General features: G+C 32.7%; 1 protein-coding gene across 3 annotated transcripts in view; it reads right to left on the bottom strand.

Moving 5' to 3' along the window:
• Positions 1–325: 325 nt before the first annotated feature.
• Positions 326–16,406, bottom strand: part of LOC111713678 (profilin) — a 17,416-nt gene continuing 1,335 nt past the window's right edge. Inside the window, exons 2-6 of one of the 3 annotated variants that reach the window (XM_023488605.1) lie at positions 7,921–7,926; positions 2,193–2,291; positions 1,719–1,781; positions 1,512–1,580; positions 326–537 (exon numbers count right to left, since the gene is read on the bottom strand). In XM_023488605.1, coding sequence (XP_023344373.1) covers positions 385–537; positions 1,512–1,580; positions 1,719–1,781; positions 2,193–2,285 — 378 coding nt within the window. In that variant the 5' untranslated portion in view covers positions 2,286–2,291; positions 7,921–7,926 and the 3' untranslated portion in view covers positions 326–384. Of the gene's footprint in view, positions 538–1,511; positions 1,581–1,718; positions 1,782–2,192; positions 2,294–7,920; positions 7,927–8,979; positions 8,985–16,406 lie in introns of all 3 variants that reach the window. The other 2 variants (XM_023488606.1, XM_023488607.1) reach the window with 2 other exon arrangements.

Here is a 16,406-nt window from a genome sequence, read left to right as displayed (position 1 = left end):
TCATCCTACCCTTTCCATTCACTAACTCATCATACCACTGTAGTGACCTTCTTATCCTACCTTTCCATTCAACTAACTCATCCTACCAGTGTTATGACCTGCTCTTTCTCAATCTTTCTACGCAACTATTCACTAAATCCTACCTCTATCCTTGTTTCACTTCAAATTAATCTGCGCTCAAAATTTCCCTGTCCCTCAATCCTATACCTTTAATATTTCTTCTCATCCTACCCATCCTACACATCCATAAAATTCTACCTTCTCCGTTAGCTTTGAAGCCTCTCTTACCAAGTCCTATTCTATCCTATGTGTATTATGCAAGCTCTGCTAATATCATATCATTTATTTATATTACATAGGTTAAAATATAAAACACCAAATAGATTAATAACCGCAGGTTTTCAGATAGGAACCCAATGTTTCAGTGACAGTAGCAGCTTCTGGAGCACTCAGGGGCTCATCGTATACACCAACAACAACAGCCTGGTTCGTCTTCATTATGTGTACTCCCCCCTTTCCTTTCTTACCACGCAGCACCTTAAATTAAAAATTTGGTTTAAGACCTATGAAGAATAAACAAAGCTGAGTCCGTTCTTTACAGATAGTGGTCGAGTAGCTAGAGGTCTCGTGCTTAATTCTTATCTGGATAACTTTTCCGTATACGACCAATTTAGGAGACAAGTTGTCGACCAATGTAGTTCATGGAAGGAACGGCCTCAGAGGTAAAATTAAATACATACGACAGCACAAAATACTAATTGTGTTTCAAAAACTTCCGATGAAAATAAAAAAACTTATAATTTGCTCACAAAAACGTTTGTAAGGTACATTTTATATTTAAGAATTTTTATATTTAAGAAAAATTAAGATTTCACTAAAAACTATGGACTAATGTAACGACAATTGTTAAGTTCACAATTTCAGAGATACCCACATGGAGTTATCGGACCTCCTATATTTAATCAAAATTATAGGGTACAGTATAAAATCTCAGTCCGGCATGGAGGGTCATAAAAAAAGCAATTTTATAAAAATATTATATATGCCCGATTCACGATGTGTTACCCTTAAACCTTTCTTTCTCTGCTGCATGTTTCCTTGGTGAAACAAAACTACAATCTTAAGCTATCTTGAGTATTGCTCATTAAATAATAAAATCCCCCNCCCCCCCCCCGAGGATCATTAAAACTCGCCTAATGTTTCAAGACAAATCGCATTTTTTTTTAAATCGTTGCAATAAAATATTATTTAAGCATCATACCGCATGTTGCGTATAACAATTCGCAATGACGATTTACGCAATAAAAACAATCGCAAGATTGCTTGCAATCAAAAATATAATTGCGGATTATTACGCTAAGATCGTATTACAATTTGCAATAAACGGTTTTGGCAAATACACAAGCAATCGAGATTGCGCAATTTGTTAAATGCAATTAAAACCTGTTTCCCCATCCCAATATTCCCATAAAAAAATTGAGAATTTTAGTTAAATAATCCTAAAACCCTACCTCTTCGTTTCCACTGATGTAGAGAAACTTAGTTCCAGCTAGATTTATACCAGAGGTAGCCAACGTTCCCTATAAAAGAGAAGATGAGTTTATAGTAAAAAAATTAACGTCTATAAACGCTCTACAGAGAAAGTGGTAGTGTAGTTCACGTACTTTGTGGGACGATATGTTGGCCACTATTATTAAAAATGATTCTTTAATACTTACCGAGTTCTCATAATTGTCCAGTATAGTTTTCATTTCAGCAGGTGTGATATTGAAATCAGTAGACTAAAAATAAAAGAACGATGTTAACATCTACATCTTTCGCCTAAAATAATCTATAATGCAACAAAACTCAAATAATATATGTTGCCTGCCTATAGCCGGCCAAACAACTGGTTCGAATGGGCTGAAATTTTTTGTGGACACTCTGAGGTGGCCGAGGGAGGTTTTAGGCTAAAGATAAAAAACCGGAAAAGTGAATTTCCTTCCAAGTATAACAATCCATTTAAAAAGGCATGTAGACTCACAACGGTATAACATTGAAAATGCTAGTTCTGATAAATCCTTTCCTTTCCATGTCTCATCCTAAATTCTTATCTCCGTACATTTGACGACCAATATAGGAGAAGTCAAGTTCTCTACCAATGTAGTTTATAGAAGGAACGGTCTCTGTTGATGATGGCAATTAAAAATTACCTTTGCCCAGATATTTCCATCCAGTCCTGCAATTGCTCCTTGAGTCAGTTTCTTCTCAATGAGCTGGGTTTCTACGTAGGATTGCCAAGACATTCTGATCTAGATACATTTAGTGTATTGTCAGACAAAGATCAATAATTGTAAGATCAACAAAGGCTAGTGCAAGATCAACAAAGGCTAGTGCAAGATCAACAAAGGCTAGTGCAAGATCAACAAAGGCTAGTGCAAGATCAACAAAGGCTGATGCAAGATCAACAGAGGCTGGTGCAAGATCGACAGAGGCTGGTGCACGATAGACAGAGGCTGGTGCAAGATTGACAGAGGCTGGTGCAAGATTGACAGAGGCTGGTGCAAGATCGACAAAGGCAGGTGCAAAATAAACCATGGGCCCATGGCTAGTGTAAGATCGACCAAGACAAGTGTAAGATCGACAAAGTAAGCATGTCAAATGCTATCGTAAGATTGCCAGATGCTATTGCCAGATGCTATTGCCAGATGCTATTGCCAGATGCTATTGCCAGATGCTATTGCCAGATGCTATTGCCAGATGCTATTGCCAGATTCTATTGTAAGATTGCCAAATGCTATTGTAAGATGCTAATGTAAGATACTATTGTAAGATTGCCAAATGCTATTGTAATTGCCAAATGCTATTGTAAGATTGCCAACTGCTATTTAAAGATTGTCAAATGCTATTTAAAGAGTGCCAAATGCTATTTTATGATTGCCAAATGCTAATTTATGATTGCCAAATGCTAATAAAGAATCGTCAATTAATACTGCAAGAACCCCAAAAAATATTCAAGAATGCAAATGAAAACTGTATCAGGATTACCGTAAACAGAGTCTCTAACAGAATATTAAATAAAAAAAATTCCAAAATTTTAGATTCGATTGTCCCAAAGAAAATAATCGCAAAATTTTATTTATCAAATACTTGAACCACTCAAAACCACTGTCTGGTAAGGGTACTATATCGCAACTGTGAGCTGATCTAATGAGAAGAAACTGAAAATGTACTGCGTATGTTTAGGTTTTGTGAAAACAGGTTTTATACTATTTATGTTGCAGTACAAATAATAATCTGTAAAAAAAATAAACAAATACTTTTCATATTTCCTTAAAAAAAGTTCAGAAATCTAAAGGAGTTTATTTTTCAATAACGAATGATCTGAAATCATTAGTTTGTCTCTCTTCGAGTTTTACATTTGTTAATCGTTTGTTTTTCATCTACATGATGTAAATCTACCCTCTATTTATCTGGCACAAAGCTATTGTAAAAAATAAGGCATTTTATACATACAGAGAAAAGCATGCTTTATTCTACACTGAGTAATTTTGGACTACCCAAGATAGAAACTTGTTCAAGAAACCGAAGAACTCTAGAGTAAATATACTCTAGAGTTTACTTTAGGGTTTTAGTAATATTTAAGAAATAGGACTTATGGCGTTACTAATATTCACGTAGATGTAGGACGATTTAAAACTCGTCAATTTGTTCCTAAGCACTAAAAGATGGTTTTACACGGTTTACAAACAAAGGGGTTCTTTAGTAATTTGAGAATTATATATATAACTCTAAAAATGGGCACTGTGGAAATAGGAAAACTTGATTTTCTAAACTGACATTTATTATACACCCCTGAAGCCCAACAAAGTAAAACTGTATATCAGAAAATGAGCAAGATTTTAAAAAAAAGTTTAGTGATATAAACGTCAGTGAAAGAGTTACCACAAAAAATATTCCCCATGAAGTTAAATTTCGATTCAGTGTGCCTCACAACGCCTAGTTTGAAGCCTGCACCCCAGACCACTGAGGTTTTACCTCATCGTCAACCGGACATTAAAATTCTAACAAATCTTCTATTATTCTGCAATCTTGTAATATTCTTCGGTGATGTTCCAGGAAGTTTCTTTCATTCAGAAATCACAATTGAAAATAATCAATTTGAAGGTTTGAAAGTAAGGATATCTCATTCATCTTAGCACCAGTGAACATTTTTCAGGTTAAATCGAACTCGTCACTTTAAATTACGTCTACTACAGTATCTACAGTTCTTTATAAAGCATCACTAATTCGTCAGAAGTTGACCGATTTTTTAAATTTGAAACTTTTTATTAAGTTCCCCTCGCCATAGTTTAAAGTTTTAAAAGTACAAAAAGGCAGACAACATTTTGGAAAGTCATATGAGTAGGATATATAGGGAGCTTTTTGGTTATTAATGTTTCAAGAATCATAGATGTAAAAGTACATGGTTGACAAATGAATGTAAAAGTATATGGTTGACAAATGAATGTAAAAGTACATGGTTAACAAATGAATGTAAAAGTACATGGTTGACAAATGAATGTAAAAGTACATGGTTGACAAATGAATGCCCGAATATTATTTCTAAGATCAAAGATTAAGATCAAGATCAAGCACTTTCTCAATTCACTTTCATTGTTTCGATCGACACTCAGTATATATCACAATTTAATTAATTAAAAATTTGAATTTTTTTATCACAACAAGGGAATATATTCAGAATTGACGGCATTAGTAACGGAAAATATCAATTATTCCTACATCATAGATCTCTGAATATGTGTGGAATCAAATAATTTTATCAGAAATATCCTTTGTAAAAGACGACATTCAAACATATTGCAAGTCTAAACTTTCTCAAGCACATAAAAACGGAGGGATTACGGTTTTATGTTTGAATCCATGAATTCTCTTTTTATGCAAGCAAGAAAATCCTACTTGTTCACAATTTTTCTGCTAAAAAAACTTCCAGGAGAGAAAAGTTTACTTTAAAAAGGATATTTTTGATATTATCTTGTGAACTATTTTTTTTATCATTCGCATAAATGTAGTAAATAAGTGTAAGTTCTATATGCTGGTATGTTATTATAGGAGTTTGGGGTTACCCACGGGCACGGCCACAAGTGGAGACAGTGGTGCAACTAGGGGAGGGACTAACAGACGCAAAGAAATACATGAAAAGACACTAAGAACAGAAATTTGTTGGCGCTTCGCGCACATGTTTAATAAACTTACTCATGTCATTCATTTTGAAGCTGTTGGAAGTATATATTTTTTTTAACTCAAGACCAAGCCATGGATATTATAAGAATTTGGTATATTATTGAGCACACAGTCAACCCTTCAACGATTATAAAATTCTGTCTTTTTACTTCAAATTCTGAAAACAGCGCTTTTTGTGGGGAGTAGAGGGGGTTAGCCGCCAGTACCCCCACCCCAGCCCCTCAAAATCAAATTTTATGACCCCTTCCACAAAAGTGCTAGTTGCGCAACTGGGGATTAGACGGTATTTCAAAAGTTCTAGCTTCTAGTTTTTCACTTATAAATACTGGCCTATAAACACCGTTTCCTTCCTTGTACGGAACTTATACTGGTTGTATCCTTACATTCACGATTCCCATAACTGCAGACTTATAAGAAGATATAGAAGATAATTTTGCTAAGGCAGAATACATAATCTAACCTTGGAATCGTCGCATTTAAAAATTTTCCAGTCGTCTTTACAGCCTCGTCCTTTGTAGATAACCCTGTAAAGTACAGTTAAACCCTAAATAAGCCATACATCGAAAGAATTCATCGAATGTCATAAGCTTCACTTTCTAATTATGGAATGTTGCAGATCTTACTTTGTTTTCTAATCAAATGATTATATGGAGCTCTTTAAAACTGTTCCCGCATATTCATGGCTATTTATTTATTTTACGTAAATATGTAGTATAAAACCCGTTTAAAACTTGTCAAGACGACATTTGATAAATTCTTTTGATTTATGCATCATTTAGGGTTTTAATGTAAATAACTGAAAAATATGGAACATGAGCTCGAAAACTACCACAAAGACTGAAACATTGGAAACTGACAGACATCTGCTTTATCATGGTTAAATTCAACAATGGTAAAGCAAATCTCATAAATACCAGTCTTACTCTGAAGGCTTGGAAGACCACAAATTATTTTCTGCTAAAATAATTATTTTTTCGATTCGATATTCCGATGACCAATCGAAAAAAGTAAATAAACGGAAAAATCGGAATTGTTAAATGATAAAATTATATGAGGTTTGAAAAAAACGTTGAAGATAACCATGAAAACAAAAATGGACATTTTCTAGACAAAAACTGGACTTTTGATCTCAAGAAGTTGACTTGATGCTAATTTTTCTCGTGATTAGTCGTACCAAATTAAGACACCAGATTTTGAAACTAGTTTTAGTTCAGGACTGGTCTTAAGAGTTCAGATAAAGCCGACATAAATTCGACTGTTTGATAAAGTTTTAAACTAGGGTTTCAATCAAGTTATTTTGCTGGGTGTGAAAGGAGTAAAAAGAACGATGTAAAGCACTAAAGTAAAGTTTTTACATTTTTTGTGTTTTCAAATACTAACAATCGTAATCATTACTTTAATACATAGCTGAAGCAAACTTGAACAAATTCATTTTCTTTTCAAAAAGTTTAATCTGTTAATACCTGCCAAATTGTTTCATAAACATAGAATACTAATTCCGTTCTATTGAATAGAAGTGCAATCAAGGCTATATAACAGGAACAGGGTTTCCACGATATGACCATATTTTTTTTTGCAAAAGTTGCGTAATTTTCACACTAATATTTTGTTTGCGAAATTTCACTCATCTTTTGCGCATGATGCGCAAAAATATTTTCGCGTAATTTGCACAAAACAGGAAGTATTGCTCAAAACGTAAATATTTACGCAAAACATGTTGTTCCAAATTTAACAAAATTTTCAGAATCGGCAAAGATTCAGACAACAGAAGGTTTATTCAAAAATGTACATACACATAAATTATGTTTATGCCACTACTGTCAATTGCAATTGGTTACTTTTAGTTACAAAATCTTCAAATAATAAGAGACAAAAATTAATAAAACAGAAATTAAAAATTTGAAAATTAAAAATTGATGCAAAGTTTTTATAAATATCTGAATCTTTTTGAGTTGTTAAACTTTGATATTTCAAGTGTTGACTATACTTCTAGACAAATGCCCACTGAGATAAAGACAACACTGAAACTTCAAATTTGTAGACAGAGGCAATTTGAAGTGTCGCAACGCCTTGGTCTTTGGTCTTACCTCGCCAACTTACTGACGCTTTTTTGTAGGCCTAGACATATACAATTTAAAAATGATTCGCGTCGGTTTCTATCTTAAGTTTAAAATGAGAATTGACAAAATAATGCTTGACTTTTGTGTGAGATCATGCACATCCTGACTTACAGTGTGCCATCATGCATCAGGTTGCAAAATAGAGTTTTACGCAAGTTATCTGTTCCTTTATAAGCATTACAACTATATGCAAAAAAAAGTGCAATCGCAGAGATAACTAATTTATAGAGTTTACACCTTTATTCAACCTTTTGCTGAGAATTTGGTCTGCAAAGTTGCGCAAAAAAAGAATTAAGCAAAAGCGGAATAGCTCAATTTTGTACGAAATGAAGTTTGCGAATGATTGCGCAAAGTGCTATTTTTCCAGCAAAACTGTAGCATAACGAAAGCAAAAATTTGCATTATCTTTCGCAAAAATTGCGCAAAAGTTTTGCGAATGGAAACCATAAACAGGAAATATTTGACGGAAAACCTTAATTTCTCTGCTTTTTCTTATGATTCTTTCAAAATGAATATTTATCAATTTTGTCGTAGTTTTATAAGAAACTTGAATATCTCTTAAAAAGCTATAAATAACCTCTTACTTTTTGGAACTATCTGTAGATGTTCTATATTTTAAACCATCTACTTGCCTATTCATCTATTTATCTGTTAACCCTCGAACTACGCCTCATCTATCTCAATTCTCAGAATATATTCATCTACATCTATCTATCTATCTATCTATCTATCTATCTATCTATCTATCTACCTATTTTATCTATCCCTGGATGAAATATGTATTCTTGAACCATTGTATCCACTTAGGAAGATTAAACTTGGATTTGACACAGTATACTTTATCAAGTGTAACCTGGATCCGTCCAACCTAAGAAACTTAAGGTAAAGTGGAGAGTAACCTGGATCCGTCCAACCTGGGATACTCAAGGTTTAGTGGAGTGTAGCCTGGATACGTACAACCTGGGATACTCAAGGTATAGTGGAGAACAACCTGGATCCGTCCAATCTAGGATACTCTAGGTATAGTGGAGAGTAACCTGGATCCGTCCAACCTAGGATACTCTAGGTATAGTGGAGAGTAACCTGGATCCGTCCAACCTAGGATACTCAAGGTATAGTGGAGAGTAGCTGGGGTCCGTCAAACCTAGGATACTCTAAGTATAGTGGAAAGTAACCTGGATCCGTCCAGTACCTAGGATAGTGAGAAAGTAAGTAATTATTTATTTTTGAAATATAACAAAAACATACTAAATTAAGTGTTTAAAGAGAAAATATTTGAAAACCTCCAAAATTAGAGGTTGTGGGAATATTTACCCCAAATTCTAAAAAAATATAAAAATATAAATAAAAGAAAAAAGAATGGAAAGAAAGGGAAAAAGAAAGGTTCATATTTTTGTTTACATTATATTTAATATTAACTAACGGTGGATTGTTAGTATTTTTTCGACTATAAACTAACAACTTTTAGAAATAAAATGATACATTTATTTGTAATGTTTGAAAAAATAAAAAAGGCTTTATGGGTTGTGGAAAATGTATAGGTTTTACGCGAAGCGGGCATTTTTCAGCATCTATTTAATTCGCGCCAAATTTTTGACATCCTTCATGTTTGATTATATCTTTTAATCTTTTTAGTCTTTTCTTTGTGAAATCGTCTTTGCTTTCTTCGATTCTTTTGCAAACATAGCATTTTTTAAAATGAATACATTCGTTCTGCTAATAAAAATCTTCAATTAAATTCTGTTTAAAATTCGATATAAGATTGATATTTAAAAACTTAGAAAAGTGTCGTTTATTTTCATACCATATTTTAGGGAAATTGTGAGGAAGAAGCAGTCTAATTTTAAAAGATTTTACTCTGGAATATAAAAATCATTTCTGTTTCTAAGATTTACGTTTTAAATATTTTTTGATAATTGAGGGATGTGGAAGAAATTCTGAAAAATCTTTATCTATTTTAGGAATAGCATCTTCTTTAGCTCTAGTTTGGAGTGTAACCTGGAAACGTACAACCTGGGATACTCTAGATATAGTGGAGTGAAACCTGGATCCGTCCAACCTGGGATACTCTAGATATAGTGGAGTAAAACCTGGATCCGTCCAACCTGGGATACTCTAGATATAATGGAGTGTTCTGGATACGTCCAACCTGGGATACTCCAGGTATTGTGGAGTGTAACCTGGATACGTACAACCTAGGATACTCTAATAGATATTGTGGAGTGAAACCTGGATCCTTCCAACCTAGGATACTTTAGCTGTATAGTGGAGAGTATGTAACCTGGATCCGTACAACCTAGGAACTGAGTTCTTGCCACAAACTCTTATTTTCTAATACCTTTATCTTTGAAACCCAATACCGTAGACCTCTGATATTTCAAACTATGAATTCTGTTAGATTAAATAATCTAAGTTTGAAAAATCAAAAAAATCAAAGATATGGGGATGAGAAAATGTGAGTTTGTGGCAAAAAAATCAGTTCCTTTAACAGTCATTTGTATAAATTCAAAGAATTATTTATTTGTCTCCCTTTTCCAATGTTTGTCAATCTATCATGATGATATTTCTCAAAAATAAATGGGGCCCCTTGAGCGATGTGAAAGGGTCTGCTGACATTTTTGACATTAATCCGACACAATTCAAAGTTCCTAAACCGAGATTAATTTTCTAATTTTACATTTTAAACATGGGATGGAATTAAGACATGAGACTGGAACTTTTCATTTGATCTACGTTACCCAAACTTAATATCTGGAGCAGACGCTTTTAATGTCAAGGGGTTGAGAGATTTAATCCGGTAAAAAACAATTGACTCGCATTTTCACGATGGTGAAACCAAGGTTTAGTTTGTGTCATTTGATTCCGTTCTTGAACGTACTGTATAGGAAGCTTCAAAGTAATATTAAGTTACCCTTCGCTTAATTCACCACAGCATCCTTTAAACATTTAACCCTGTTTAGCCTGACGTCTGGTTTACTAACTGGTTGCCTAGGGGGGAAGAAATTCCCCCCCCCCTATATTTTCTTATTGTGATAGAAATCTATAACATTTGAAATGTTTTTAGAAAGCCCTTGGGCTCTACTTCAAAAATCTACTTATTGAGCAAATAATGTGCAAAAGAATTTTCGCACATTGCAACATGCTATACATTTTTAAAAAGCTTTTGGACCCAGCAAATTTAAATGTGCAAAAACATTTGCAAAACTTGTAAAACCTAAATGTGTACAAAGAAAACTTAAAATGTGAAAATTACCTTTAAAGGCGTCTGTGAAAAAATCTGTTCAAAATTTCTTTGCAAAAATTGTGCAATCTTCTTGCTTTTGTTATAGGCTTTCAAAGAGCTATACATTGTTGAAAAAAGCCCATATCTTTTACCCTTAGGTGAGGGACATGTGTCAGTTAGAAACGCCAGAAAATTCAAGCTTCCTAGCTCTAATACTTTTTGAGAAATCGCAAAAAGACGATAGGGGGGATAAATAGCTAGGAGGGGGGGGGGGGGTCAAATAAACCCCCCTCCTAGACCAGATAGGGTTAACAATGAGGAAGATATCGCCCCGTTGTTCTTTCCATAAAGGAATTGACTCTTTGCTACAAACTTAAATTTTCAAATCCACATATAGCTACGAGGTCACAAAGTTGTAACAGTAATGTCACATAAAGGAATTGAGCTTTGCCACAAACTCTGATTTTCTAATCCCTATATCTTGGCAACACAATGCCGTAGACCTAAGATATTATAAACTATTAATTCTGTTAGACCAAATAATCTTACTTGGATTCATTAAAGATTCACAGACATTAGGTTGCACAAGATACAGGGATGATAAACTTTGAGTTTTTAGCAAAAACTTTTTTAATAATTAATTATAATAATTTCTTTTAAATCTCTGAAGTATAAATCTGCAAGTTATATTTTTAGCTAGAAAACAAGGATGTATATTTCATTTGATCAAATAAGTGTTTAAAGGGCAAATCTTAAAATTATCTTAAAATTACCACCACATACACCTTAAACAATATAAAGGGATTAGTGTTTTCTGAAAAAGATTAAGTATTTAAAATTTCAGATCTCAGGTGCACCTATTTTTATTTAAAAAAAGTCTGTACTAAATATTTTGTTCAGTCCTAGATTTAAAACCAGAATTATTTGGATTAAACATACTTCATCTTCGCGTCACTTTATTATATTTCTAAATCTTACGAAAGCATTCAACGATAAACAAAGGATGATTAACAAAAACGATTTATAGATTATCCTTTTAAACAGATCATGGTCTGAGCTCTTTTCCTTTTTTTCATCTGAAACCCATGAAAAAAAAACTTTTGGTTTTGTTCAATTTCAATTGTGAGTTTTTAACATTTTTAAATATTGATTTTGATGGCTTTTTTATTTTTAGAACCCAGATATTTATATTAAAAAAATGTGGAACATCCTACTTTATTAATTTACTCTATTAGGTTTGAATTTTTATCAAAACCTGATTTTAGATATAAAGATTATTATCCAGTTTATAGGTGCAATGAAAATTGGTATGAAATGTGTAAATTTCGTAGATCGTTTTCTTTTGGGAAATTTAACTTAATAATCATTTTAAAGTTCTCTCAATTAAAATAAATAAATTGTTTGATCTATTTTTTATTTTTTATCTGATTTAAAATTCGAAAACCAGCTTAAAAATATTTTTTTAATGTATTTCTATGATAATATAAATAAGGCAGAAAAGGAATTGAGTCTTTGCCACAAACTCACAGTTTTTAATCACAATATCTTTTTAACCCAATGGTGTGTACTTTTCATATTTCAAACTTACACTATATTTGATCTAACATAATTCTTAGTTTGTAATATCCAAGGTCTACGAGATTGGGTTGCAAAGATATATTGATAAGAAAATCAGAGTTTGTGGCTAAAACTCATTTCCTTTATGAAAACTTTGTAATCAGTGGGTCTCTTTGAAAATATTACAAATTTTGGTGCAATATGTAATAATAAGTTTTAATTTCTCATTAAATGTTGAAAATTGCCTAATGTGCCATTGAGCTGTGAAATTGCAAAGGTTCAGTTTCCTTGAAAGTAAATGAAACGTTAGAAATTATTGGATAACATAATTGCATGTTATAGCTATAGCTTGGGGGGTTGATTTTTACGTTTAAATTAAACTTTCTCGCGCGCTAAAAATGGTTCATTTTCAAAAGAAATCGTCATTTCGTCAACTTCGAACAGCAATTTACAGGGTTACTCACAAAGCATCCCTAGGGTCAAGTGTGTTGCCTCAAAAAAGTTTGGCTCAATCGGTTCACAGATTTTATGTTTATTAAAAAAATCATACAGAAAAAAAAGTATAGATGAGTTCTCATGTTAAATGAATCGTACTACATCTAGACATTGAATTTAATGAGCTGGGGTGGTTGCCAGCAAATAGTGAGAAAATAATAGAAAAGCCTGTATTTACATAGTGTGTCGTCTAATGGATTCTATACTAGAGTTTCTTTCTAATAGATACCACAGTCCCCCGGCCCTTATAGGAGTATACAAAACAAATAGATACCACAGTCCCCCGGCCCTTATAGGAGTATACAAAACAAATAGATACCACAGTCCCCCGGCCCTTATAGGAGTATACAAAACAAATAGATACCACAGTCCCCCAGCCCTTATAGGAGAATACATAACAAATAGATACCACAGTCCCCCGGCCCTTATAGGTGTATACAAAACAAATAGATACCACAGTCCCCCGGCCCATATAGGAGTATACAAAACAAATAGAAACCACAGTCCCCGGCCCTTATAGGAGTATACAAAACAAATAGATACCACAGTCCCCCGGCCCTTATAGTAGTATACAAAACAAATAGAAACCACAGTTCCCCGACCCATATAGGAGTATACAAAACAAATAGAAACCACAGTCCCAGGCCCTTACAGGAGTATACAAAACAAATAGAAACCACAGTTCCCCGACCCATATAGGAGTATACAAAACAAATAGATACCACAGTCCCCCGGCCCTTATAGGAGAATACAAAACAAATAGAAACCACAAATCCCCGACCCATATAGGAGTATACAAAACAAATAGAAACCACAGTCCCCCAGCCCTTATAGGAGTATACAAAACAAATAGAAACCACAGTCCCCCAGCATTTATAGGAGTATACAAAACAAATAGATACCACAGTCCCCCGGCCCTTATAGGAGTATGCAAAACAAATAGAAACCACAGTCCCCCGGCCCTTATAGGAGTATACAAAACAAATAGAAACCACAGTCCCCCGGCCCTTATAGGAGTATACAAAACAAAGGTTTCAAGTTGGATTTAAGAAATAGGGACTGTTCAAGTATTTTTATGTTACATGGTCGATTCACAATGGTACCCTGTATATACTCTTTCATTATATCATGTAGATATCTCTATTTCTTTATCCGAAAATGATCATTTTTAATTATTAACTTCTTCATTGTTACTCAAGTGAAAGTTTAAAGGTTTGGTTGTGAATCTAATATTATTTTTTTATTATCAAATTTACTTTTATACAAATTGATTTAAGCATATTTTAACATAAAGATAAGTCTATATTAAGACTTATACAAACAATATATATAATCATATCAATTGCTATTTCTTTTAAAGCTAATAAGTTCACATACATGTTCAAAATAAGAAATGTATCAATTATAACTCTAGATAAACAAAAAATGAATATGTATAGTTTTAATAGAGTTGTTTTTGCTATTTCAATAATAAAAAAAAACTCCATCAACAGAAGTACACATGTAATCATTTATTTTCATTTTTTAAAGATTAGTTTTAGATACTCCTAGGTTACAAAGTAGCAAATAAATTAAGTCTAAGATGAGAGGGGGGGGGATAAGCTAAAACATAAATATATATCCAGCATATGTAAACAATGGATTTTTTATAAAAGAATAACCATTAACTGTCTCGCATGGTGTCTGAATGTACAAAAGACTTTTTACATTTATCCACAACTAATCCCATTTGAATCTTGCTTGTAATTTCTTATTTGTATTAAAGGAATTTTTTCAACTGAACAGTTTTATATTATATTATCGAAATAATGCCCCAATTAGAACAAAAAAGAAAAAAAGTCGTAATTAAATTATCAATGTTTTTGGGACACCCTGTTTTTTCCATTATCAAAAACCATACATAGAGAAAAAACTTTCTTAATTTTGGATTTTGGACGAAAACAAGCGTCAGAGATCAGATTGATCTGGACGTCACATTATCATCTCTGGAAAATAAGATAAAATTAATCCCTGATATTCTGTAGAAAAACACTGAGAATGAATTCTGAAACTAGGAAAATAAAATAAATTTAATTATGCTCACCGCTTGCTGGGACAGACAAATTCACATTTTTATTCAACTTGTGTTTTTGTTTAAAATATTCATTGAATAATTTTATCGTGAAATGTTGTTAAGTACATAATACTGGAGGGTTTATACAGTTAATAGCCCTGTTTAACATAAATAAACAATACTTGCACTAAAAACTATAGGACCAGTACTAGACTAACAGTAAGGTGGTTCAGTTTGTGGAAAAAAAAGAAAAAAATAACTAATTCCATTTGACGAAAACTATATATTTTTTAACAATTCGTCCTTTATAGTTTCAAAAATCTGATAAGGTAAAAAACGAAATAGAATATAATACAAGTTTTTAGATTTTGTAAAGTCTTGTAATTTGTTTGAATACCCTTGTTATAATAACCTATTGCACGGTATTCTGTAATTGAATCGATCTTATTCACATCTTCATGTAATATTAAACGGATCAGCATCCCCATTCCCTTCATCCCCTCCATCCACTCCATCCACTCCTTCCCCCCCATCCCCCCATCATCCCTTGTTTGCCTACCTACCCCCCTCAATCTCCACCTCTACACCCCTCCCCACCTCCATAATGTAATAAAATGCAAGGTCACGAATTTTTCTATTATTTATTTATTCTGTTAGAGGTATATCCTAGTAATATATTAATTTTCATCTTTATTTAATATCTACGTAGTAAAGGGAGATTTAGTACATTCTTCAACTTGATTTCTACGGAAAAATAAATATTTTAACGGACTTATCTTAAAAAAAAAAATAAAATCCAGTATATAAAAAATGTATAAAAAAACATTCGTATATACGTACCCTATAGCCGGCCAAACACTGGTCCTATTGGGCTGACATTTTTCAAGGAAATCCTTGAGTTCCCCGAGGTGACATAGGCTACAAAGAATTCAAATTTTTTTCTCTCTTAAATAATTGTTTTTTTTTTTAAAACTCGATTTAAAAAATTCCATGGACAACGCTGGGCACTTTAGCTAGAAAGAAATAAAACCTAATTGATTAAATTAAATTTAAAAAATGCCAGAGTTAAAAGAATAGTGACACAAACTCAAATTTTTGAATTCCTATATTTTTGTAACCTGATGGTTTAAATATTTTCTAATTCAAACATAGAATATTTCATCAAACAGAATTAATAGTCTAAAATATCTATAATATACGACATAAATTACAAAGATGTATACAGATTAGACAATTAGAGTTTGTGGCTAAGAGTTGATCAATTTCTTTATGAGCAAGACTCAATTATTTTATTACCAAGATAGTAGATACCAAGGTTATAATGCAATGAAAGTTAATTGCAGTTGCGTATACTCTGCGTACATATTGAAACCAGATAATTCACATTATAGTTTCATATGACCAGAATATTTTATTGATGTTTTATGTGAAAGATGGATCCAATGTCAGGCTTTGACATCCGTCTTGTGTTTACATTACCGCCCAAAGACAGTACATGGCAGTACAAAAGATGCGTACACCTCTGAAATAACTTTCCTTGCATTATAACCTTGATAGATACATTAGAATAGATTGTTTAAGGTGAAAATTATACATCATGAATTTGTCATACAAAAAGGTCAATAAATACGGTTACTTCACGGGGTCAATCCGTAGAAAACAAATTTTAAACGATCAGTAACTTTTCAATCTGAATTGTGTGTATTACTGGTCCTCTATACAATTCTTCAACTTG

The sequence above is a fragment of the Eurytemora carolleeae genome, unplaced genomic scaffold (genome assembly GCF_000591075.1).
Source record: "Eurytemora carolleeae unplaced genomic scaffold, Eaff_2.0 scaffold1462, whole genome shotgun sequence".
NCBI lineage: Eukaryota > Metazoa > Arthropoda > Copepoda > Calanoida > Temoridae > Eurytemora > Eurytemora carolleeae.
This window is presented reverse-complemented; position numbering and strand designations above follow the sequence as displayed.